At 38.0% G+C, this 26,013-nt stretch overlaps 1 protein-coding gene across 4 annotated transcripts in view; it reads left to right on the top strand.

Annotated features, from left to right (window-relative positions):
* Positions 1 to 26,013, top strand: part of AP4S1 (adaptor related protein complex 4 subunit sigma 1) — a 49,509-nt gene that overhangs the window by 7,438 nt on the left and 16,058 nt on the right. For all 4 annotated transcript variants that reach the window (XM_076004135.1, XM_076004138.1, XM_076004137.1 and 1 more), the window contains exons 2-4: positions 19,871 to 20,078; positions 22,508 to 22,594; positions 23,823 to 23,891. In XM_076004135.1, the coding sequence (XP_075860250.1) occupies positions 19,941 to 20,078; positions 22,508 to 22,594; positions 23,823 to 23,891 (294 nt within the window). In that variant the 5' untranslated portion in view covers positions 19,871 to 19,940. The remainder of the gene's footprint in view (positions 1 to 19,870; positions 20,079 to 22,507; positions 22,595 to 23,822; positions 23,892 to 26,013) is intronic.

The raw sequence follows: 26,013 nt of genomic DNA, 5'->3' as shown, positions 1-26,013 counted from the left end.
GTCCTGGATGAGAGCTTCCCTTGCATTCCTTGGCAATAGGGACCCTTACCAGGCCTCCTCCAAGTTCCCACTGTGGTTCTTAGGTTCACAGTTACTCTAGTGGGACTCCTTTCTTTGGGTGATGACTTGGTGGTGATTTCTGGGTTCTTTGGAGCTTGTGACCCTCACAAGTCCTCATTTTCTAATCTCTACTTCTGCCCGGACGTGTGCGCAGTTGCGTGCTCGCTCTCGCTCTCTCTCTCGCTCGCGCTCTCTCTCTCTCTCTCTCTCTCTCTCTCTCTCTCTCTCTCTCTCACACACACACACACACACACACACACACACAACCTCTACTCTCTACCCTCTGCCTTTTCTAGCTGCAACCGTAGTTTGGCCCTGCCCATTAGTGTTCTAGAGTTACAGGGGACGGTTTTCTCCACCTGGTTTTTGGTAAAGATTGCCTATGAATGTGTTCTTTTGCTATCCTGGTTGCTCTGACTGTTTTTGTGATGGGATCCCAAAACTACTCTGTTGCTATCGCCCCTGCTTTCTTTGCCTCTCCTCACTCTTGCATTTTTATATTTTAAATTGCCTGCTTTTTAACCTAAAGGTGTATATTATAGCCCTGCTATCGAAATATTTTTATCTGAAGTAATTGTGATTTTTATACTATTTCAAAAATTGTAAAATATAAATGAGTACAAATTTAAGTGTGAATATCCTCTGGGCAACAGTTGGACACGCTCTTGTGTCTGACAACTTTAATCTCCTGTTTACATTTTTAGCAGGAGCTGTAACATGTTGCTATACTTTATTGTGAAATTCAGAGTAGAAAAAAAGTGCTTCTGGGCTAAGGGCAGCCAACCAGGCCATGGAAAATCTCTGTTGTCTACCCTGACATCTGATCTGAATGAGAATGGTACCAAGTTTACATCTGTAACTTGCCATGGACATTTGCCTGGCATGTTTTATTAGAAGTAGAAAGGAAGATTAGCTCAATTCTCTAAAAGAGCAAATCAGACTTAAGAATTTTGGAAGTATTAGATCCAATCACAAATGGTAAACACACCATAGTGAAAGTAGTAGTTTGAAATTTACTGTCCTAAACTTTCGCATTATCTGATTGATCCACTTCTTAGGCATTTTAGGCTCCTGTTGAGATCAACTAAAAGCAAATAGTCCATTAGAATTGTACCTTTTGTGATATGCTCTAGGGTCAAAATCAAAACTGCCAAAACATGCATAGTAGCCAGTAAAAGCTTTTGTGTAGAGGGTACAACTGGCCAGAGCTAAATTCACACTAGTGAATGGGGAGTGACCGTATGCATCTATGGTCTTATTATAACCATCCCTGAATCACTAGTCTTGGGTTAAACCCAAAAGTAATGGGGTTAAACCCAGAGCACTGGGGGAGAGCACAGACTTTGAAGCCATACCTACTGATCTTGGGTCCTTCCTCCAGCATTTTACTGAGTGGCCTTTGGCAAGTAACTAAGTTTTCACATCTGAAAAGTGCAGATAAAAACAGTGTCTAACTTACAGGGCTATTAGGAGGATTAAATGAATGTAGGTAAAGTGTTTAAAACAATGGCCTGGAACCTAATAAGCACTGTGTAAGCATTTTCTCTTGTTATTATCCTCTTTTCCTGAGTTGGTAAATTAGGTCTTACTACACATTATATTACAAAGAGTGAATAATACCTTTCAAGTTATAGCAATGGAGGACTTTCACAACTACTATCAAACATTGGGAGCATTAATTACTTATTTAAGTTAGTTGTTGCCATGTCACTCACAAAGAAAATCCTGTTGGGTAAGTAAACTGATCTCCAAACTGAAGTTTAAAACAGTCATTTTTGTGTTTCATTTCTTCTTGTAGAGCTATGAGCTGCAAAAATAATTTGTTATTGGAGCCCTAATTTTCTAAGTGATATCCTCAGCCCCAAAATATTAATGTAGCTTTTTTTTTTTTTTTTTGAGTCAGAGTCTCACTCTGTTGCCCAGGCTAGAGTGCCATGGCGTCAGCCTAGCTCACAGCAACCTCAAACTCCTGGGCTCAAGCGATCCTCCTGCCTCAGCTTCCTAAGTAGCTGGGACTACAGGCATGCGCCACCATGCCCGGCTAAATTTTTCTATATATTTTTGGTTGGTCAATTAATTTCTTTCTATTTTTGGTAGAGATGGGGTCTCGCTCTTGCTCAGACTGGTTTTGAACTCCTGACCTTGAGTGATCCTCCCTCCTGGGCCTCCCAGAGTGCTAGGATTACAGGCGTGAGCCACATCTCCCAGCCTAATGTAGCTTTTTGATAGAGCTTGATTTTAACTCAGGAAACACTTTATTTGATTAGGAAGATCTTAAATACATAACTAGTTTCATAGTATTATTTTCTTGTATACTTTTAGGAAAAAATTCACATGGTAATTAATTTTTCCCCAGGTAATGTGAACATGAGAGTAAAAAACTTTGTAATGGTGAAACAAGTTAATTGCATATAAATTATGGAATGATTATTTTACAGAAAGTCTCCATAATTCCAGGACTATACTTAAATTCATTTATTTCATTTATAGTTAACTTGTCAGAGATATATTTTCTGTAAAGTGAGATTCCTCTGCATCTCAGTGAAGTTTATTTCTTCTTTCTTTAATATAAAAGTATAGGAGCCATAAGCAAATCAAATTTTTATTCTAAATTCCTTTAGTTTGATTTAAACTTAAAATCTTAAATCTGAGGCCGGGCGCTGTGGCTCACGCCTGTAATCCTAGCTCTTGGGAGGCCGAGGCGGGCGGATTGCTCAAGATCAGGAGTTCAAAACCAGCCTGAGCAAGAGCGAGACCCCGTCTCTACTATAAATAGAAAGAAATTAATTGGCCAACTGATATATATAAAAAATTAGCCGGGCATGGTGGCGCATGCCTGTAGTCCCAGCTACCAGGGAGGCTGAGGCAGAAGGATCACTGGAGCCCAGGAGTTTGAGGTTGCTGTGAGCTAGGCTGATGCCATGGCACTCACTCTAGCCTGGGCAACAAAGCGAGACTCTGTCTCAAAAAAAAAAAAAAAAAAAAAAAAAAATCTTAAATCTGTAGCATTGCACTTGACCCTGTAAGAATATTCATAGACCTGTTATTTGAATCCTAATGCAATGCAATTAGACAATCACTATCCTTCAGAAGAAAAACTACACTGTAGAAGAAATATATCTTTGTTTGTATTCACAGTTTTCATTGAGAATCAGATATCCAATTATAATTAAACAAAATTAAGCAGGAGTGGTAGTGCACACCTGTAACTTCAGCTACTCAGAAAGCTGAGGCTAGAGGATAGTTTAGGCCCAGGAGTTCCAGACCAGCCTGGGCAACATAGCATGACTCCAACTCAAAAAAATTAACAAAATTAGATAACTTAAGAAATACAGGGCCGGGCGTGGTGGCTCACGCCTGTAATCCTAGCACTCTGGGAGGCTGAGGCAAGCGGATTGCTCGAGGTCAGGAGTTCGAAACCAGCCTGAGCAAGAGCGAGACCCTGTCTCTACTATAAATAGAAAGAAATTAATTGGCCAACTATACCAACATTTTTTCTATATATATAGAAAAAATGAGCTGGGCATGGTGGCGCATGCCTGTAGTCCCAGCTACTTGGGAGGCTGAGGCAGCAGGATCGCTTGAGCCCAGGAGTTTGAGGTTGCTATGAGCTAGGCTGACGCCACTGCACTCACTCTAGCCTGGGCAACAAAGTGAGACTCTGTCTCAAAAAAAAAGAAAGAAATACAGAAGGTAAATATATAAGAATCCAGAACATCTGGGCCAGGTGCAGTGGCTCATGCCTGTAATCCCAGGACTTTGGGAAGTCAAGCCAGGAGGATCACTTGAGCCCATGAGTTTGAGGCTGGAGTGAGCTATGATCGAGCCACTGCACTCCAGCCTGGACAACAGAATGAGAACTTGTCTCTAAAAAAAAAAAAAAAAAAATCTAGAACATCTAGTTTGAAATATTTCTGAATTGAGAAGGGGGAATTGAGTCACCATTTAACAGCAATGAGAAGTAATCCACAGCAATTCTAGTTCTCTTCTGGAGTTCTTCCTTTGTAACCTCACATATATCACAGAGAACCATTGTAACATGACAATAGCAATGCCTGGCATAACACTTCTACAATCTCTGGTCCCTGTTCCCTTTTCTCTAAAATTAAGCTATTAGGGCTGGTCTGAAGGTAGTGAGTTATCTCAATTAGTTGTTCAGTCAGTTACAGATCTACTCTTCCCTCTTTTTACTACTGCACTTGACCTTAAAAACAGATAAGTAAATAAAATTAAGCTATTGGATTGCCTAGTTGATCCAAAAATTTGGTCAGACTAAGTGACTCATGCCTATAATCTCAGCACTTTGGGAGACTGAGGCAGGAGGATCACTTGAGGCCAGGAGTTCAAGACCAGCCTGGGTAATACAGAGAAACCTTGTGTACACTAAAAACAAAAAAATTAGCTGGGCACGGTGGCTCATGCCTGTAATCCCAATGCCTAAGGAGGCTGAGGTGGGAGGATTGCTTGAGACCAGGAATTGGAGGCTACAGTGAGCTGTGATCATGACACTGCACTCCAGCCTGGGTGACAGAATGAGACCCCATCTCTTAAAAAAAAAAATTTGAAGGAGAGTTTTTATCACTAAGCACAAATATTTCATTTGTATGACTAATTTAGAATAAGATTCTCCACACAAAGGTTTTTCTTCTGTATTTCTAACCTGCCCACATTTTGTCAAAGTGGGAATTTAATTTAAACCTATTTCAACATTATTTTAAATTTCAAAATAAATTAGCCTTGGTACTAAAATTAAATAGAAGAAAAGTAATTTTAGAAGAAGAAATTTCATTTTGATTTTGAAAGATAGACATTACTATTTTTATTAGGTGTAGTGGGGGAAGCCCAGGTCTACTTGAAAACAGCTTTTCTATCCTAAGTGCAAGACAGAATACAGTGGCGTGGCCGAGTGCGGTGGCTCATGCCTGTAATCCTAGCACTCTGGGAGGCCAAGGCAGGTAGATCGCTCAAGGTCAGGAGTTCGAAACCAGCCTGAGCAAGAGCGAGACTCCCCCCCATCTCTACTAAAAATAGAAAGGAATTAATGGGCCAACTAAAAATACATAGACAAAAAATTAGACAAGCATGGTGGTGCATGCCTGTAGTCCCAGCTACTTGGGAGGCTGAGGCAGGAGGATTGCTTGAGCCCAGCAGTTTGAGGTTGCTGTGAGCTAGATTATCACCACAGCACTCTAGCCCGGGCAACAGAGTGAGACTCTGTCTCAAAAAAAAAAAAAAAGGAATACAATGGTGTGAGTTACTTTTAACTTTAAGTGTGGGAAACAGATACTAGCAACACACACAAACGTGCATACGCACAGGCAGTCACACGCTCCAGCTGTTACTAGTTTGTATCTTCAAACTGTTCGTACCTCTGACCATCACCAAATCCTGATAGTTCCTCTCTGGCTAAGGACTGTCTACTCTTTAGTCTCTCTATCCCCCACTCCACATACACAGAGATGACTAAGAAATAAAAATAAAATAAGTGCCTTCAATCAGACAATGTAATGGTCTATTTATAGTGTATAAATTCCTCATCCTCAGTTTTTCTGTTTAATACCCAGCCTGAATCATATTGCTGTAAACATCTTTAACATTTTTCAATTTGCTCCCCTAATTTATAATAGAAAGTCTGATCCTTGAACTTCTCCAAATACACAGTATCTACTCTTTTCAATAAAACTGGCTTGTCTCTGGTTTATTAATGTGTATTTTAAAGTTACAAATAACTATACTTATTTGGAGTTATACTGTATCTTGGACCAAAATTTGATCAGACTTTTTGGTCAATTTACCAAAATAGCTTTGTATCGGGATCTGAGAGTCACACAAAGCTTTAGGAATTTGTCAGATATACTGCTAGAAAAATAGTAGACCAGACTATTAAAGTTTATTCTCAATGTATTACTTTTTCTACAGAACTGGTAGCTTCAGATTTCTGCAAACTCTGAATTTCATTGGAATTTAACATTTTAAAGTGTTTTTAAAACTATTTTAAAACTATTGAAGTAAAAAAAGTAGCACACATACGAATATGTTTATGCCAAGTTAATAAAATATGGCTGAAATATTTGTTGACCCAGGGATTTAACAGAGAGTAAAAGTCCCAGCAGAAGCTACTTAAAATGTAGTCTCTATAGTGGTAACATCTGGGTTAAAAAAAAATGTACTCTGAATAATAAATGAGAGATTTTGAGACAGAGATTGAGAAGGGTGTCATGGATGGGGAAAAAGGGCAGAATGGGTGCCAAGTCAAATTTCAGTAATCTTAGGATTGTCATAAAAGAATCTGTTGGGAAGAGAATCTGACCTCCACTGGATAGGAGGATGAGAAGGGGAGGGGCTCTCTTGAGTGCTTCACATTTTCCTTATCTCATTTAGTCCTCACAATAACTCTCTGAGGAAGTTAGCATTATTCCCAGCTGACAGATGAAAAAACTGAATCATAGAATTCAAGTAAATTCTGAGGCAAAAAACAACTATTTTAGTGTAAAAAATATATGTATTACAAACTCTGAGGGAGGTGCTCCAAATGAGATGAAAATCTGCTACTGACCGTTATTATTTCCTCCCATTTAAGGATGAGAAATTCAGAAACAGCTTACTTGGAAGCTGATGGGGTGAATCAATATGGTGTGGCAAATACAGTCTAGCAGTTGCTGTTTCCATGTTTCCTGTGTCTGGGCCATGCTGAGTAGATGATCTCAGCACATCCATTTTGAAAAGCGGCACATATTTAAAAGAAATATGACATTTAGAAATCTCACAATAAATGAAATAATAGCTTCATTATTCAAAGTAAACATTTATTATACAGCTGGATAACTTTGTAAAATTATATAATTCAACTCAACATTTTTAAAACTGTGTGTATGTGACACAAAAAGTAACACATCTCTTAAAATTTGGGAAATGTAAAGCAAAGTAATAATAGAGAATAAAAAATTGCCCCAATCCTAAAATGCATTTTGCTATAATCCTTCCTTTTCTGCTTATTATTGCATGGTAGCTCTGGAGTTTCTAGAGATAGGGTTTCTTGATAGACGCTCACAAGTGCTCCGAGGAGTAGGATGAACACATTGTATGTCAATTTTTAATGAACCAGGTACTATGCATTTGTTCAACGGTCCTGTCAACCTAATGCATTCCAACGGTACCTCCTCACATCCTCTAAGATAGACCTTGTGAAGAGTGTCACTTTTGGAGCAGACCTGGAAGTAATTCTTTATTTTGCAAGAAGTGTCTTCTGTGATTTTATTTTTTAAACATCTAAAATTACCATGTCTATTAGCTAAAAGAAAATAAGAAAGAATAAAGTATAAACAGTGAGAATAGTAATAAAAATGAACCTCATACCTAAACATCTGCATTATACTGATAGAAAGTTAAATATTTAAACAATATAACCAAAAAAGGATACATAGACTTAGATACTCAGACATACAAACAAACCCTTTTCACCTTAATACAATTTCTCTGACTTTTTAAAAAAAAAAACATGATTTTTTTTAAATTTAGAATAATTTTTGATTAACAAAAGTTGCAAAGATAGTACAGAGAATTTTTGTATACTCTCACCCATCTCCCCTAATGTTACCATGTCTCATTACTGTGGAACATTTCTCAAATCTAAGAAACTAACATAGGTAGCATTATTATAACTAAACTCAGACTTTGTTCATATTTCACAAATTTTTCCAGTAAAGTCCTTTTTCTGTTCCAGCATCTCCTCCAGAATAAACATTTATTATACAGCTAGATATTATGATTTTGCATTTAGTCATCATATTGCCTTGATCCTCTCTATCTGTGACAGTTTATCAGTCTTTTCCTTGTTTGTCATGACAGTGACACATTTGGGAATACTAGTCAGATAGAATGTCCCTCAGTTGTCTAATGTATGTTCTCGTGATTAGAAGGATGTTATGGGTTTGGGGGGAAGAGTAACACAGAGATGAAGTACCCTTTTCATCACATCACATCACATCAGGGATACACAATATTCACATGACATCACTGGTGACATTATCATTTGGTTAAGATCATGTTTAGCGGATTTATCTGCTGTATAATTATTTTTTCTGTTGCCACACTCTGTTCTTTGGAAGGGAATCACTCAGTGTAGCTCACTCTCAAATAAAGCTTCACCTCCTAGAGGGAAGACTATCTATGTATGTTATTTGGGATTCTTCTATCCTATTTATTTATTCAATCATATATTTATATCAGTACAGTAGGGACCTCTTACCTGCAGGGGATACATTTCAAGACCCCAGTGGATGCTTGAAACCAAAGATAGTACCAAACTCTATATATACTGTACCATGTTTTTCTGATCTGTTAACTGAGATGGCTACTTAGTAACTAAGGGCAGGTAGCATGTCCAGCATGTGGATATGCGGACAAAGGGAGGATTCACATCCCAGGCATGACAAAGCAGAACAGCATGAGATTCCATCACACCACTCAGAATAGCGTGCAGTTTAAAACTTATGAATTGTTTATTTCTGGAATTTTCCATTTAATATTTTTGGACCATAGGTGACCATGGGTAACTAAAATCATGGAAAGTGAAACTGTGGATAAGGAGGGACTACAGTATATATGTTCATATATATTTATTTTATACCTTGGGTTATATCCTATATTATGTTGTTCAGATTGTTCCAGCTTTGGCCATTGAGAACTCTTCCAGATTGATCTGCCTATCTGTATCTCTTTTTAATGGTTTTATTGAGATATAATTCATATACTGTACAATTCACCCACTTAAAGTGTACAATTCAATAACTTTTAGTATATCCACATATTTGCACAACTATCACCACAACTCCATACCTATTAGACATCATCCCCAAACCCCCATCCCTGGCAACGCTGAATCTACTTTCATATAAATGGAATTATGCAGTATGTCATCCTTTGTGACTGGCTTCTTTCATTTAGCAAAATATTTTCAAGATTCCTCTGTCTGGTCTATTTTTAATCCTTATTTTTTAAATTTATTTTAATAAAGACAGGGTCTTGTTCTGTTGCCCAGGCTGGAGTACAGTAGCATAGTCATAGCTCACTGCAGCCTCAAACCCCTGGGCTAAAGGGATTCTCAACAGGCGTCACTTGAGTTGACAAGCTTTCTAAGTAGGTAGGACTACAGGTGTGTACTACCACACCCAGCTATTTTTTTTTTAACTTTTTTATAGAGATGGGGGTCTTGATATGTTGACCAGAATGCTTTTGAACTCCTTGCCTCAACTGATTCTCCTACCTTGGCTTCCCAAAGTACTGGAATTATAGGCATGAACCACTGAATCTGGCCAAATTTTTGGATCAACAAGGGGATCCAGTATTACAGGTGTGAGCTACTGTGCTTGGCCCCTTTATCTTATTTAGGTATTCATTTTACATAGTTGTAATCCATATGAATGTAGAATTTGGTGTTCTGATTTCATGACTTATCATTATGTTATATACATTTTTCATTCTTCATAGTCTACATATTCATCTTAATGGTTAAAAGACATCAAGTTGTTGTCCACTTAAAACTTGACAATTCTTAGTTTGTAGTATCTGGGTTCCATGTTTCACTATTACAATGTTACTATAAACATTTTTATGCATATATATTTTAATTATACCTTAGGATAAATTCCCAAGACCAGAATGCTTGAGCTAAAAGGTAGAATCATTTCCATGATTTTTTTCATTTTACCAGGTCACAATGCAGAAAATATGTAACAATTTAAAAGACCACTAAAAATGTATAAATATGCATATGTTTCCCTATAGTCTTATCAGTACTTTTTTCCTAATTTAATGTGTGAAGAGAGGAAATGAAAGAGGTCAGTATATTACATGTTTTACAAGAATTATATCATTTTCCTCATTTAATTTTTGCCACCACTGAGTAAGCTAGGCATTACTCTCAGTTGACAGTGTGAGGGCTGGGTGCCAGAGGCCCCAGGGGTTATAGCCAGAGGGCAGATACCAAAGGTCAAGTCCTGGAATATTGCCCAAGCCAGAGCTGGAAGAAGAAATCCAAACCAGGTTATTAAGAACAGAAACCAGAAAAGGAATGGGAGCCAACCCACTGGATCAAATGAAGGGGACAAAAACCCAGAAAAACCTGAGCTAGATTGGTTAAATGAGAGGTCCTTTTTCATGAATTCCAAAACACATCTTTTTAGTGTCCTTTATAGGATCCAGACACAACTTTGTGAGTGGAACAGATGCATTTAAAGATGCCAGAAGAGAATGGACACTAGGCTAGCTGCTTGACATTTTAGAGTTCATCAATCACATATATTTAAAAAAAATAATAAAATTGCTACACATGCATACATATTTACATATAAATATATAGAGAAGGCCTAGAAGGATATGCACTAGACTTAAAAACATTGGTTATATCTTGGGAAGATGAATGGGATTAGGGCAGTAGTTAGGATACCAGAGTACTTTATATGGCTGTTTTGTTTGAATAGTTACGTGATTTTTTTTAATGAAAAATTATTGCCAGAAAAAGCTTTCATCTATTCCTTCATTTCTTGAATGAACATTTATTGGATGCTTACTATACTAAGCACTGTGCAAAGATCTGAAGCAAGGTATGGATTCTACCCCAAAAGTTCATGTGCTAGTATAGTGTTTTTCAAACTTTGGATCATAGTCCTTCAGTGGGTTTTGAAATTAAAAATCAGGGCTGGGCGTGGTGGCTCTGTAATCCTAGCACTATGGAAAGCTGAGGCAGGAGCATCACTTGAGGCCAGGAGTTTGAAACTGCAGTGAGCTATGTGATGCCTCTATATTCCCACCTGAGCAAAGAGGGAGACCTTGTCTCAAAACAGAAACAAAAACAAAAACAAAAAAGTTATAACAAATGTATTATACTAATATAATATGGTAATAATAGGGAAATGACAGTAGAAATAATAGTAACAGGGGAAATTGTGTGTGGGGGATATGGGAACTCTCTCTGAACTGTCTTTGTAATTCTTTTGTAACTCTAAAACTCTTCTAAAAAATAAAGTCTATTAAATTAAAAAAAAACCCAAAAAACAGTGGGCCACAACGAACATTTTCCTGACATTTTGTTGTGATGATTTTCAAATATAAATTTTGGAAGAATTTCACACTGAATTTACATATACTCACCACCTAGATTCTACCATTAACATTTTACTATATTTTATCATTTGTCTACTCATGTAGTCATCTATTTATCTTAATTTTTTTAGTGTATTTCAAAGTAAATTATAGATAGCAGTAACCTTCCCCCAAATACTTCAGTATTTGGTATTCAGTATTTGATATTCAGTGTCATTAACTAGAATATTTGTTATAGTTTATTTTCTTGTGATGTAAAATTTTCATATAATAAAATGCATGAGTCTTTAACAAATATATACATCTGTATAACACAAACCCCTCACAACTGCATTTTTTATAAAATGAAATGTCATTTAAAAACTGGCTTTAAAAAAAAATAAATAAATAAAAATACAAAAGTCAGAGTGTAATACACATAGTATGGCAAGGCATTGTTTTGTGAACTTCTGTTTCAGATATATATGTATATCTGAGTCACAATGTAAAATCTTTCTCTTACAGTTATAATAAAAATCTAAATCACTATTCTGGTAGGAGACCTCAACATGTAATCAAATAATGCTTATATTGGCCACAGATAGGATATTCAGCTCTATTGTAGTTGGAAAGAGGGGATTGAGATTGGCAGGAAAGGCCAAGGAAAAGGTGACACGTTATCATGATGACATCACGATATCACATTGGCTAACACTTATATAGCACTCACTGTGTGCTAACTGCCAAGCAACTATTCTGAGAAGGTTACATATACTAACTCCTTTCATCCTCACAGCAACCTAGGAGGTAAGTACTGTTATTATGCCATGGTACAGAAGGCTGAGTTCAAAACAATTAAGTATCTTGTCCAGGGTCACAAAGCTATTAAATAGTAGAGCCAAACTGTCAAGCTCCCAATTCATGCTCTTGACTATTACACAATACTATGCTAGTACTATATATTTTATGGGTAGAAATTTGCTTTTTAACTTGGGGAATTTTATTTAAATCACTTTTTAGGAAGCAAAAAATTTTTCTTATCTAATATTACCTTAATGTTTGTGTATATGTTATAGTATTACAATTCTGGGGTACACAAAAAGCATTTAGAGCTACTAAAAGATGTTAACCATCATCAAATATCACTTTCATTTCTGGAAGCTACATATTCTACTTTTTTTCTTTTTTTTTTTTTAAGATGAGGTCTCCCTCTTTCACCCAGGCTGGAGTACTGAAGCATGATCATAGCTCACTGCAGCCTCAAACTCTGGGCTCAAGTTGATCCTCCCGCCTCAGTCTCCCAAATAGCTGGAACTATAGGCAGGTGCCACCTGCGCCCAGCCACATACTCTACTTTTTCATGCATTGATTTGTTTGGTATTTTCCAGATTAATTGTGCAGCAGCATTAGAAAAGAGAATATTGACTTTATCACTGCCAAAGCTACCTGAAGTTGATGCTTCTTAAGCTTAAATGAACATTTAATGATGCTAATATGCTTAGTGAGGCAATGTGGTAAATTAAAGAGTCAGGAGACCAGAATTCAGGAATTCACTCTGTATCTCTGATTATCAGTCATCCTATCTGCAAAGTGAAGGGAGTACACATCAGGGATGACAAACATAAGGTGCATATGTTGCCACTCTCTGTTTCCTAACCCACGACTGACATTAGTAATCATGACATCTTCTTGTTTTGAAACTGGAAGCAGCACCAGAGTCCTTCCCAAAACAGCTATTACAGTTAGTCATGGTTGGGACCCAAGTTGAAACCTATTTGATGGGTTTGACAATCTGTAAAGACTCTTCCAGTTCTAACTCCCAGAAATACACCATCAGAAATATAGGAAGTGCTCAATTCAGTATGTACCCAGTCTTTTCAGTCTCTCTTCTCTCTGGGCATTAAGTTTATGTTATGTAGGGTTCTGAGACATGAATCCATTCATATTCTACTGTGAATCTGCCAACCTCACTAGTCTTGGCCTTGAAAACATGTCCATCTAATCCAAGGACAATTTTTGTTCAATTTCTGCTCTTAAGCAACCTTTACCTTCTTTTCCTCTTGGGGCTTTCTAGATTCCCTGCTAGAGCATCTTAGCACCCTTTTTGTAATGCTTTTCCCATTGACATTTCTTTCTTTTTTCTTCCTTGTTTTTTCTATACACATTCACACAAGCTCTTGGGTGTGCAATCTCCTAACTTCCTGGCCGTAGAAACATCTTCCCTAGCCTTGTGTGTTGTCAAATGCAAAGAATTTATGACGCAGGAAGTTCATACCTGCTCCCTGACCACTCCCAGCACTTGTCTAAGCATATTCCTTCTCATTGTCCTACCTCAGTTTCATAGTTATTTGATCACCCTCCTCCCCAATGATTAATAACAAGAGTAAGTGCTTACAGCATTCATCTTCAGTTCTCACACATGTTCTTGTCTTTTGAATCTCCACATGGTTTATTTTGGCATTGCATGTTTTATAGTAGAAATAGTTTAAAGTATGCTTCTCTACTTTATTATCAGTGTGTAATCCTGCAGTCATCGATTGTGTAATTGTTTATCAGCATGCAAAAAAAAAAAGATCAAGTCTTTAGATGCCTTAAGCTACTCTTTCCAAAGCTTGTATCCTAATGAGTATCAATTCTGCATGTCCTTATTTGTCATCCTTGCTTTGAAGTCAGTGGGAAGGAATGCTGTGCTTGTGTAAGGTGGAAACCAGTGTGATGCCTTGATGTAACATCTCAATGGGATCTTTTTACATCTCATTTTACCACTTCATGCAACCAGGACACTTAAAGACAAACATTTGGCCATGGGTACTTTTGAGACAATATTTTTTTTTTCCTTTTACCTGTCAGTTGAAATCCAAGGCATAAGATCCTAATTTCTAACTATCATAAAGATGGCTTTAAAATAACTTTGCTGAAAGGGAGTGAAAGAAAGGATGGTAATCTTAACTTCCTAGTCACCTGCCATGATTTGTTGGCAACAAGTTATAAGGAGAATAAAAGCAACACATAATACCAAATGATTAAATACCACAGAGTATGTTGCAATCCCACCCACAACAGTGAGTTTATCTTCCTGGAGATGGGAGTGAATGGCCACAGGCCTCCCCCATGGCACAGCTGTCATGTCCCTGGCTGAGCTGGTCTCAGTCACATCCTGTTCTGCACAGTGAATGAAGGCAGCAACCCAGGCGTGGCCACACTGGGCCTGGCTCTTGAAAGCTCAGTGTTTGGAATTGTTGTGAGATAACCACCTGTCTGATAGGGCTTAGGAAATAACAGATGAGCTGGGAGGACAAAAAAATAATATAAAACTTAGTCCAAGAATTATCCCATAATGTTATTTCAAGTTGCAGCAGGAAATATTATAATACAGTTGACCCTTGAAGAACACAGGTTTGAACTGCATGATTCACTTTTATGTAGCCTTTTTTTTTTTTTTTTTTTTGAGGAAATGTGAATAGAAAATAGAGTATTCATGAGATGGGAAACCCGAGCATATGCATGTTCCACAGGGGGCACTGTAGCACTTGAGTATGTGCAGATTTGTTTATACAAAGGGTGGTCCTGGAACTATTGCCCCACATGCCAACCGACTACTGTAATGATAAGAGCTAAGCTGTAATGTGGCCACTTCACCAGACCCTTTGCAAAGTGCTGTTTGTATGTTTCTTATCTCACTCTCACACCTCAGAGGTAGCCACCTTACTGGGGTTCAGAAAGCCCAAGCAGCTTAGAATCACATCGTAGGTACTTGGCAAGACGTGAGCCAGACCTGTCCCAATCAAGTCTGAGCTTTTAAGCAACACCCTCTTCTGTCTCCTCAAGCAGACAAAGTGCCCCAAAACAATACCCGTTGGTTTCCAGTTCGACTTAGCTGCTTATCCCCGCGCACAACAAGACCCTCTATCTATCATGGTGTGCCCACTCTGTACTTTGCTGGGATTCTGATTAGTCCCAGAACCACTCGTTCATCAAAAGTCCAATCCTTCCATGCAGTCTTCCTATTTCACTAGACACGTGACTCTCCTTTATCAATCTACAGCACATGCATAAAGGAGAGTCTTAACTCCACTCTTTTTTTTTTTTTTTTTTTTGAGACAGAGTCTCACTTTGTTGTCCAGGCTAGAGTGAGTGCCGTGGCGTCAGCCTAGCTCACAGCAACCTTAAACTCCTGGGCTCGAGTGATCCTTCTGCCTCAGCCTCCTGAGTAGCTGGGACTACAGGCATGCGCCACTATGCCCGGCTAATTTTTTTTTTTTATATATATATATCAGTTGGCCAATTAATTTCTTTCTGTTTATAGTAGAGACGGGGTCTCGCTCTTGCTCAGGCTGGTTTTGAACTCCTGACCTTGAGCAATCCGCCCGCCTCGGCCTCCCAAGAGCTAGGATTACAGGCGTGAGCCACAGCGCCCGGCCCTTAACTCCACTCTTGACGTGGGTGCCTCATCAAACAGATAATTAATGTTTTGCGCTCAAAGAGGCTGTGAAGTAGATCAAACCGTGTAAGTCAGCCTCTGCCTGATGTTCTGACAGCTGAGTCTTTTGCAAACTGACTCTTAACAGACACCTACCTTCCCACCGACTGTTGCTAAGATAGCTGCAAATGCTCACCTGGGAAGACCTAGCCCTGTAATGAACTCCCCCTGTTTCAGTCTCCTAGGTAGCAGATTGGGAAACTGATCCCTATAATTGCAGCTGCTAAAAGTAACAGATAATATTTGTGAATAACTAGTAAGTGTACATTCAAATCAGATTTTTAACAAAGAATTCAGACTGATCTGTATGCCATGTTCATTTTATACCATTTCATTATTTAAACTAGATACAAATATAGTGTGCCTTTTACATACCAGGTAGTGATAAAGTGACCAGATTAAAAAAAATTAAAAGATTAAAAAAAAATCCTGGAGGTCTGTTTTTTTTTGTTTTTTTTTTTGAGACAGAGTCTTGCTTTGTTGCCCAGGCTAGAGTGAGTGCCATGGTGTCATCCTAGCTCACAGCAACCTCAAACTCCTGGGCTCAAGTAATCCTGCTGCCTCAGCCTCCCAAGTAGCTGGGACTACAGGCATGTGCCACCACACCTGACTAATTTTTTATATATATATATCAGTTGGCCAATTAATTTCTTTCTATTTATAGTAGAGACGGGGTCTCGCTCTTGCTCAGGCTGGTTTTGAACTCCTGACCTCGAGCAATCCGCCCACCTGGGCCTCCCAGAGTGCTAGGATTACAGGTGTGAGCCACCGCACCCGGCCTATTTTTTACTTTTTTAGAGGGACGTGGGTCTTACTATGTTACCCAGGCTGGTCTTGAACTCCTGGGCTTAAGTGATCCTCCCAACTCAGCCTCAGCCTCTCAAATAGCTGGAATTACAGGTGCATGCCGCTGCACCTGGCTCAATTTTTAAAGGATCTTAAAAATCAAAATCATCTTTTTCAATAAAACTTATATAAGGGGTAAAAAAAGAAAAGAAAAGAAATGTAAATAGATTTAAAAAAAGAATCATCCTGCTCAGGACTCTCAGCCTAGGCCCCAGAATAGGTGTCAGGGAAGTCCATGGATGCCCTGAGGTTATTTTATAACATTTAAGTACATACCACTTTGTGTATATTTCTAGAGGAAGTTCATTAGTATCCTCAGAGGGTTCTATATTCTAGTTTAATGCACTTGTATTACAGATGAGGATACTAAAGTTCATGAAATGAAATGGACTGCCTAACAGCACACAGTAAGAATTCACTAGGAATTTATATAATAAATAAATATTAATGCTCAAAACATCTTGACATAAGAAAAAAATAAAGCTAAACCTATTTTATGGAAAGCAAGACAGACATAAGTAATTAAGGGTCTTCAGTATACTTAAGGGATAGAACTAAAATATTGTACCCATTCTACTTTATTGAATGAGGTGTTACCTGATAAAAATATATATATATCATTACCCTTTAATATTCTCAGTGATATCATGTAGGGTACATCATGTGTACCCTCTGGTATGACGTGATGAGAAGGGCACTTCACTTCTGTTGTCTTCTTTTCAAAGTCTAATCATAAAAAAACATCAGATAAACCAAGATTGGGGGAAATTCTACAGGATAGCTGGCCAGTATCCTCAAGACTGTTAAGGTCATGAAAAATAAAGAACAACTGAGGCCGGGCACTGTGGCTCACGCCTGTAATCCTAGCTCTTGGGAGGCCGAGGCGGGCGGATTGCTCAAGGTCAGGAGTTCGAAACCAGCCTGAGCAAGAGCGAGACCCCGTCTCTACTATAAAATAAAAAGAAATTAATTGGCCAACTGATATATATATAAAAAAAATTAGCCGGGCATGGTGGCGCATGCCTGTAGTCCCAGCTACTCGGGAGGCTGAGGCAGAAGGATCACTCGAGCCCAGGAGTTTGAGGTTGCTGTGAGCGAGGCTGACGCCACGGCACTGAGCGAGGCTGACGCCACGGCACTCACTCTAGCCTGGGCAACAAAGCGAGACTCTGTCTCAAAAAAAAAAAAAAAAAAAAGAACAACTGAGGGAGAAACTGTCATAGACCGGAAGAGTCTAAAGAGACATGACAATTAAATACAGTGTAGTATCATAGTTGGGATGCCATAACAAAAAGAGGACATTAATGGAAAAAATGGTGAATTTCAGATGAAATCTGGAGATGAGTTAATAATAATGTACTGGTATTAGTTTCTTAGTTTTTGATTTTTTTTGTTCTGGAGACAGAGTCTCACTCTGTTTCCCAGGCTAGAGTGCCGTGGCATCAGCCTAGCTCACAGCAACCTCAAACTCCTGGGCTCAGGCGATACTCCTGCCTCAGTCTCCCAAGTAGCTGGGACTACTACCTTAGTTTTTTGTACTGATTCTCATAGATGTTACCAAATGTGAATATGATATTGTCTCATGAACCAACAAGCCAGCTCTGGTACTCGTGATGAAAGAAGTATAGGCATAGGTCCATATTGTGCTCATTTGCATTGATTATTCCAGAATCTATAATGAGTGTAAGAGGAACAAACACGAGACTCAGTACAACTGAGTTAGACATAAAACTACAAGTGTGAAGCCTTGAATGGTGAGATTGAGTTGGAAGGTGTCAAGGACCCATGCGTGTGCTTGGCCTCTGAGCAGCAGCCCACCTCTGACACTAATGCAGTGACCTTGAGGGTCTTAATGTCCTTAACCCTCAACTTGCTTAACCTTAAAATAAGGATAGCAGAAGTGCCTGCCTCAAAGAATTGTGAGAATTAGATAATATATGCAAATTGCTTAGCACAGAACCTTGTAGGACTCGTTATAGGGTCTTTTTTTTTTTTTCCCCAGGCTAGAGTGAGTGCCGTGGCGTCAGCCTAGCTCACAGCAACCTCAAACTCCTGGGCTCAAGCAATCCTACTGCCTCAGCCTCACACGTAGCTGGGACTACAGGCATGCACCACCATGCCCGGCTAATTTTTTTTATATATATATTAGTTGGCCAATTAATTTCTTTGTATTTATAGTAGAGATGGGGTCTCGCTCTTGCTCAGGCTGATTTTGAACTCCTGACCTCGAGCAATCCGCTGGCCTCGGCCTCCCAAAGTGCTAGGATTACAGGCGTGAGCCACCGTGCCTGGCCTGTTATAGGGTCTTGTTAGAGGAATCTGACAAATGGTTGATATCACTATTATTGTTTGCACCACTAAGGAAAGAAAAGCTTTTCCATAGATGTTGTCTCCATTGCCCATAAAATAAATCTCAAACTCCTTAGCATGGTTTTTAAAGCCAATTTTATTGTATATAAGCAGCTTAATTTCTTGTGACTATTCTTCCTACCCTCTGAACTGCCACCACAGTGAATTTTCCAGAGCTTTCACACCCCTATTGTCTCTGCCTCAGATTCTTCCCTTCTGGGATCATCCTTCAAGACCTGTGTCAGTGTCCCTTCTCTGAGAAGCCATTCCTCACTCTCCTGGGATGTTCTTTGTCCCTTCCTTCTGTCACCCATAGAATTATACCTGTCCCAGTTGTAACTCATCACCTTGTACCGCTGTCTTTGTTTACCTGTGTAGTATAAAAATAGATAGGTAGGCCAGGAGTGGTGGCTCACGCCTGTAATCCTAGCTCTTTGGGAGGCCGAGGCGGGCGGATTGCTCAAGGTCAGGAGTTCAAAACCAGCCTGAGCAAGAGTGAGACCCCGTCTCTACTATAAATAGAAAGAAATTCATTGGCCAACTGATATATATATAAAAAATTAGCCGGTCATGGTGTCGCATGCCTGTAGTCCCAGCTACTCGGGAGGCTGAGGCAGTAGGATTGCTTGAGCCCAGGAGTTTGAGGTTGCTGTGAGCTAGGCTGATACCACGGCACTCACTCTAGCCTGGACAACAAAGTGAGACTCTGTCTCAAAAAAAAAAAAAAAAAGATAGGTAAAAATCAGAAGATCAGAAATCCTTCTTCATCTCCATGTTCTTCTGGTGCTTGGCACATACTTGGTGCTCAGCAAAACTGATGAATAAATTGAATGAATTTAAGTGGAACAACTGTGGTTGCTCAAGATTGTTTTGGAGGATGACTAATGAAAATTTGTTTGATTTTTACTTATTAAAACCTCATTTAGTTCGTAAAAGTGAAAACCAGTGTTACTTATTTACTACCACTTTGTTTACTGTTAATCTTTAACACATATGTAATACGATTCTTTGAGAAATTTGATCTTGCCTTTCTGTTGTTCTTTTATCTTCCAGTTTCCGGTTACAGCTGTCCCTTGCCATAACTTTTGAACAATATTTGGAAAAATACTGGCCAAGAGAAAAAATGATAAAATTTTTCCTCATGGTGAATAAACAAGGGCAGACCCGACTCTCTAAGTACTATGAACATGTGGATATTAATAAGCGTACACTTCTGGAAACAGAAGTCATAAAGAGCTGTCTCTCTCGATCCAATGAGCAAGTAAGTTTCTGATACTCCCTTTTATCTCTGCATTCAGCTCTGTCTTGGCAGATCTTTTATTACTGACTGAGCCTCAAGGACTATCATTTTCTTTGAACTGTACTCCTTCAACAGCTATTAGGGAAAATAAGGAATAATGTAAGTGAAGACAGAAGGAAGCATAGCTCTCTTTACATCCCCTTAAGAAAATTATAAAAAGGAAAACCAAGAAAAGGCTCGGGTTCTTATTTAGGTCAGCACATTTGTCTCAATGTGCCACAGAAGTGGCAGCTAAATTTACTCCTCCTAATAGGCATATCTTTTTTTCCTTCATATGAATTTACCCCTTGTTACTCTTACGAGTGCTTGTAGCAGGTAGCTTTCTGTAAGCCAAAAAAATGAAGGTCACATGATTGCTATGGAGGTGAATACTCAAGACCCATTTTGTGCCAGAGAATAATAATATGGTTCTCATATGGAGTGAAGTTTTTTTCTGCTTATTATTTTTATAAATATACCATTAACATAATATAGAACTAGTGATTTATTATAAAAACAAAACCAACTTGATTTGAACTTGTCTTATTTTATTATGTAGATGGGGGAAATGGAAGTTAAAAATTCACATGAAACAAATCTATCCTGCCAAATTGAAGGTTAAATAAAATCATTAAAATAATGATAAATAGGGATTTAAAAAACCTGTCTACTTTTACAAAGAATTTTTATTGACATTTACTTAATCCAAGTCCTAAACTTTAAATCCATTGGAAATCACTCACCAGCTGAGGCAAAGTCAGAAAGCTTGTTTTTGTCCATGAATTTTGTCACTTCTCCATTTCCTTGCATATGTAGAAAGGGTGTCTGTGGGAACCACTGCTAAGCCATAAACTATTGAGCTACGCCAGTGCTGAGAAGTTACGTGCTGGAAATGTGTTTCCCTTGGCTTCTAAATTGATTTTCCAGTTGGAACATCTCAGAGTTCCTCTTTGAATTACTACTTTGATTTGCCATGGCACACATTGCTTTATGTTGTTGTCAGACGGAAACAGAAACTGTTAAAGGGCTGTGTTCATGGCCACATACTCTAAGTAAAAGTAAACAGACTCTTAGAAGCATTCCTGTTTGAATCTTTCTACAGAATGTAGGCTCTCCACAATTTTAAACATCATTTTCACTGATAGGTCATGCTTTGAAATATAAGCTCTGGAATGAATATACTGTTAGATATTTTTGATACATTCTAAATTATTTTAGATTTTAAAAGGAACCCACTGGTCTTTTGGCATAATCAGGTACCAAAGTAGCATAATATCAGCTTAGTTTTTATTTTATCCACAAAGGTGCTGTGATGTATTTTTTTTAATGTCAGAAACTCCTGAGAGGCTTTGAAAAATGTTCCTCAGTTCTTTCAAACAGGTTGTGTTTCCTTGAAAGATCCAACTGAGCAGAAATCACACTGGCTCTCCAGTGAGCCAAAGCTTTCAGTATGGTTCTGTACTCATTACCTTTATCTGAATTTTAAATAAAAGCCTCAAATCTCTCCATCTTGTAGACTGTCAAATGGCTTTCCCATGGAGGAATTTCCATGATCAAAACTTGCAGCTTCATTCCCAGGTACATCTAGACACCCAAGAGCAACGCAGCATGGTACAAAAAGCCATAAAGGCATGCTCAATTGCATCTGGGCAAACACACCCTAAAGTCCAAAGGAAGACCAACACCGTGCCTTCAGCCTGCTCTGCAGTTCCTGTCCGCCCAGTGCCTTCCCGCAAGTGGGAAGTCGCTTTAGGAGAGAGAGGAATGACAAGGGAGTTGTTTTATCCAAATGTCAGTGGTGCTTTACTAGTTATTAATTCTTATGAAGCAATGTTTACAATGTGAGATTTTGTCTAGCATCTGCCACACAAAGGCCACCTTTAAATAATTTATAAAAGAATCTGCATTGATGCTCTTCATGCGACTCTAGGAAAAAGCAACCAATATATATATTTTTTGTATGCTCTGCGTATTTGGCTCCTCAATGACTACTAAATAATACAAAACTGAGAATATCTAACTGCTTCACAAAAACTCGTGGGGAGGTAGAAAGAAGATAATCTTTTTTATCATGTTTGCTTATTTTCACACTGGAGGCAGTTTAAAATGCTGATTAGTTTTGCCTGCTGAATTCCACATGAGCCAAGCAAAGGAATGGGAGGAGTACAGTGGGAACCCATGTGAACACTCAGACTTTTTCCCGATACTTCTTCTCCAATTCCCACTAGAGATGCTTCCAAGTAGTCCCCTGAATGTTGTGAGAAGGCCAATAATGATTGTGTAACATTTTAGTGTTCTATATTTCTAGGAGTATGTTGGCAGATACTCAAATCAGAACCTAGAAATTATACATGCCATTTTAAAGAAATCTGTCACCCATAGGAATTAATATCGTACTGTGTTTTATCTAGTGCTCTTTCATTGAGTATAAGGATTTTAAGCTGATATATCGGCAGTATGCAGCTCTCTTCATTGTGGTTGGAGTGAACGACACTGAGGTAAGATAATAGAGGAGACTACGCAAAATATAACAAAATTGGGGATAACTGTCTGGTTTTTATTCCCCCTTAAATTGACATTTTCTTTCTACTTACCTTCTAAGAATTAACTATTGACTGTTTTGAAGGATCTTGGTTTCTGTCAAGGCTGCGGACAGCTGTATGGAAGAGAAATACCTAGGATGTTTCTTGGATTAGATGAACAGCTTACAAAGGGGAGAAGCCCCAAACCACACAATGCGTTCCTCCGTCCTAAGCAATACCAGTGCCCTGCCCTTGTTCTGTGACACAGTGGAACAGCTCAGACAACTATAGAGGCCAATTGATTTTGGCATTGAACAGTGTTAACATATCAAAAACCAGAGAAAACTCAAAATATGATTGTTTTGGGATTATATCTCCTCAGATTTAGTTCACCTCTTCAGAAATGTCAGTCCCAGATCAATAGCACATAAGGCTATGGAATTCCCAAAATGGTGTTTCAGATCTAAAATACTTTGAAATCTCAGTTGATTGATTTTTTTAATCCATGAACCAGACTTTGAAGTGGTTTCTTCATCTTCACAGATGAAAAAATGATGGCATGAAGAACCTGTAAACTTGCATAAGCAAGTTGGTGATGACATCAGGGAGTAGAGCTCAGAATTCAAAACACTAGACTCTAAGGTTTCAATCTGGTTAGATTCATCATAGAATTTTTTTTAATTAATTAATTAATTTTTTGCACAGGCTAGAGTGAGTGCCGTAGCTTCAGCCTAGCTCACAGCAACCTCAAACTCCTGGGCTCAAGCAATCCTCCTGCCTCAACCTCTCAAGTATCTAGGACTACTAGTGCACGCTACGATGCTAATTTTTCTGTTTTTTGGTAGAAACAGGGTCTCACTCTTGCTGAGGCTGGTCTCAAACTCCTAAGCTCAAGCAGTCCTCCCGCCTTGGCATCCCAGAGTGCTAGGATTACAGGCATGAGCCATGGTGCCTGGCCTCATCATAGACTTAAAAAAAAAAAATCTTTAAGAGATTAAAGTTTCATACATTTTCCTTATTAATAAGTATCTCTTAAACAAATGAATCATAGAACTGTTCTGAATGTTTGTCAATGGGAAGCTACTCTGCTCACATCTGTTCACTAAACCACATTCTCTAAAACCTAGAAGCTGACTTGGGCAGTTATATTTTGATTTACATGAGGGCCACAGTAAATTAATTGCATATTCCTCTTTTATTTCAGAATGAGATGGCTATTTATGAATTCATCCATAACTTTGTGGAAGTTTTAGATGAGTACTTCAGCCGAGTGGTAAGTCTAATGGCTAAAAAATGGTTTTCTTCCTTAACCCAGTTTCCCAGAAATTGGGACTCTCTGGATCTATATCAAGAACATGTGTTAATATAGAGCTATAACAAGTAAAAGTTAAAATTTAAATGATGCCGAATTTTCTTTGCCTTTCCTTCTGACTCATCCAAAGTGTTACAAACCTATGTATTCCTAGATCTTTATAAAGAACCAGCTTTAACAGGCTAAGAACCTCTTATTTCTTTTCTCAATTACGAGATTTTGCTATCTAACTTGCCTGCTCTTTCATTCTTCCCTCTTCTTTCCTTCCAAGACATCAGGACCCCACCCCACCCCCTTTTTTTTTTGCTCTACATGTTCAGAGAAAATTCTCTAGTAACGAACTACAGAAATGTAGAAATGATCCCCGAAAGTATCGTCTCACTCTTTTTACCTTAAGAATCATTTCCATCCAGGTGAATGGGTGTAAAATATAATTAGATAGATAGAATGTAGAATGAACAATATTTGATAGCACAACAAAGTGACTAGAGTCAAAAATAAGTTAGGGCATATTTTAAAATAACTAAAAGAATGGAATTGAAATGTTCTTCACACAAAAAAATGATAAATGCTTTGGGTGATGGATACCCCAACTACCCTGATTTGATTGTTACACATTGTATGCCTACATCAAAACATTACATGTACCCTACAAATATATACAACTATATATACCTGTAATAATTAAAAATACAAAATTAAAAAGAAAAAAACCCTTTCCATCCAAACTTTTGCTTTAAGGGTCAAAAATCAACTCCCCTTAAGGCTCCCCATAAGGAATATGTGAGTTCCTTTCCAACAGTCCTTTTTAAACAATTTTACAGCTGTATTGAAATGTAATTTATATATCATATAATTTATGTATTTAAAGTGTATAATTTTAGTTTTTAGTATTTATACAGAGTTGTACCACCATCATCACAATCAATTTTAGGACATTTCATCACCTGACAAAGAAACATCATACCCAACAGCATTTCCCTCTGTAATACCCCTTCCCCCACTCCAGGCTGTAGGTAATCTTTTTTTTTTCTTGGTAAGTTAAAAAAATTTTTTTTTAATTGTTACATAATATACACATTTTCAGGATACATGTGATGGATAGTTAGGATATCTACCGTCTTGAATATTTATCTTTTTTAAATGCTAAAACCATTTGAATTATTCCCTTCTAGCTATTTTGAAAAGAGCAAAGATAATTATTAATAACTATAGTCACCCTGCTGATCTGTTGAACACTAGATCTTATTTCTTGTATCTAACTATATATTTGTACCCCTTAATCAACCTCTTTTCATCCCTCCTTCGCCACTTCCTGGCCTCTGATAACCACTTATCCACTCTCTATCTGCATAAGATTCACTTTTTAGCTCCCACATATGAGTAAGAACATGCAAGATTTGTTTTTCTGTGCTTAGCTTATTTCACTTAACATAATGACCTCCAGTTCCACCCATGTTGCTGCAAATGACAAGATTGCATTCTTTTTTATAGCTGAATACTATTCCATTGTATATATAAACCACATTTTCTTTATCCATTCATCCGTTGACAGGCACTGATTCTGATCCCATATTTTAGGTATTATGAATAATGTGACAATAAACATGGGAGTGCAGATATCTCTTCCTTATATTGATTTCATTTCTTTTGGATATATACCTAATCTACTTTCTGTCTCTATAGATGTGTCTATTCTAGATATTTCATATAAATAGAATTGTACATGCGATTTGTTTTTGTGGCTGACTTCTTTCATTTAGCATAACATTTTCAAGATTCATCCATGTTGTAGCATATATCAGTACTTTCCTTTTTATTGCCAAACAATATTCCATTGTATGGACATACCAAATTGTATTCATCCATTCATCAGTTGATGGACATTTGGGTTATCTCCAGTTTGGGGCTATTATAAATAATTCTGCTATGAACATTCATGTACATGTTTTTTTGTACAACCATGTTTTCAGTTCTCTTGGTCATATACCTAGGAGTAGAATTGCTGGGTGATATGGTAACTCCATGTTTAACATTTTAATAAACTGCCAAACTGTTTTCCAAGGTGTCTGCATGATTTAAA

Source organism: Microcebus murinus, chromosome 6 (assembly GCF_040939455.1).
Source record: "Microcebus murinus isolate Inina chromosome 6, M.murinus_Inina_mat1.0, whole genome shotgun sequence".
NCBI classification, from domain to species: domain Eukaryota; kingdom Metazoa; phylum Chordata; class Mammalia; order Primates; family Cheirogaleidae; genus Microcebus; species Microcebus murinus.
The sequence above is the reverse complement of the archived record's forward strand: the minus strand, read 5'-3'. Positions and strand labels throughout refer to the sequence as shown.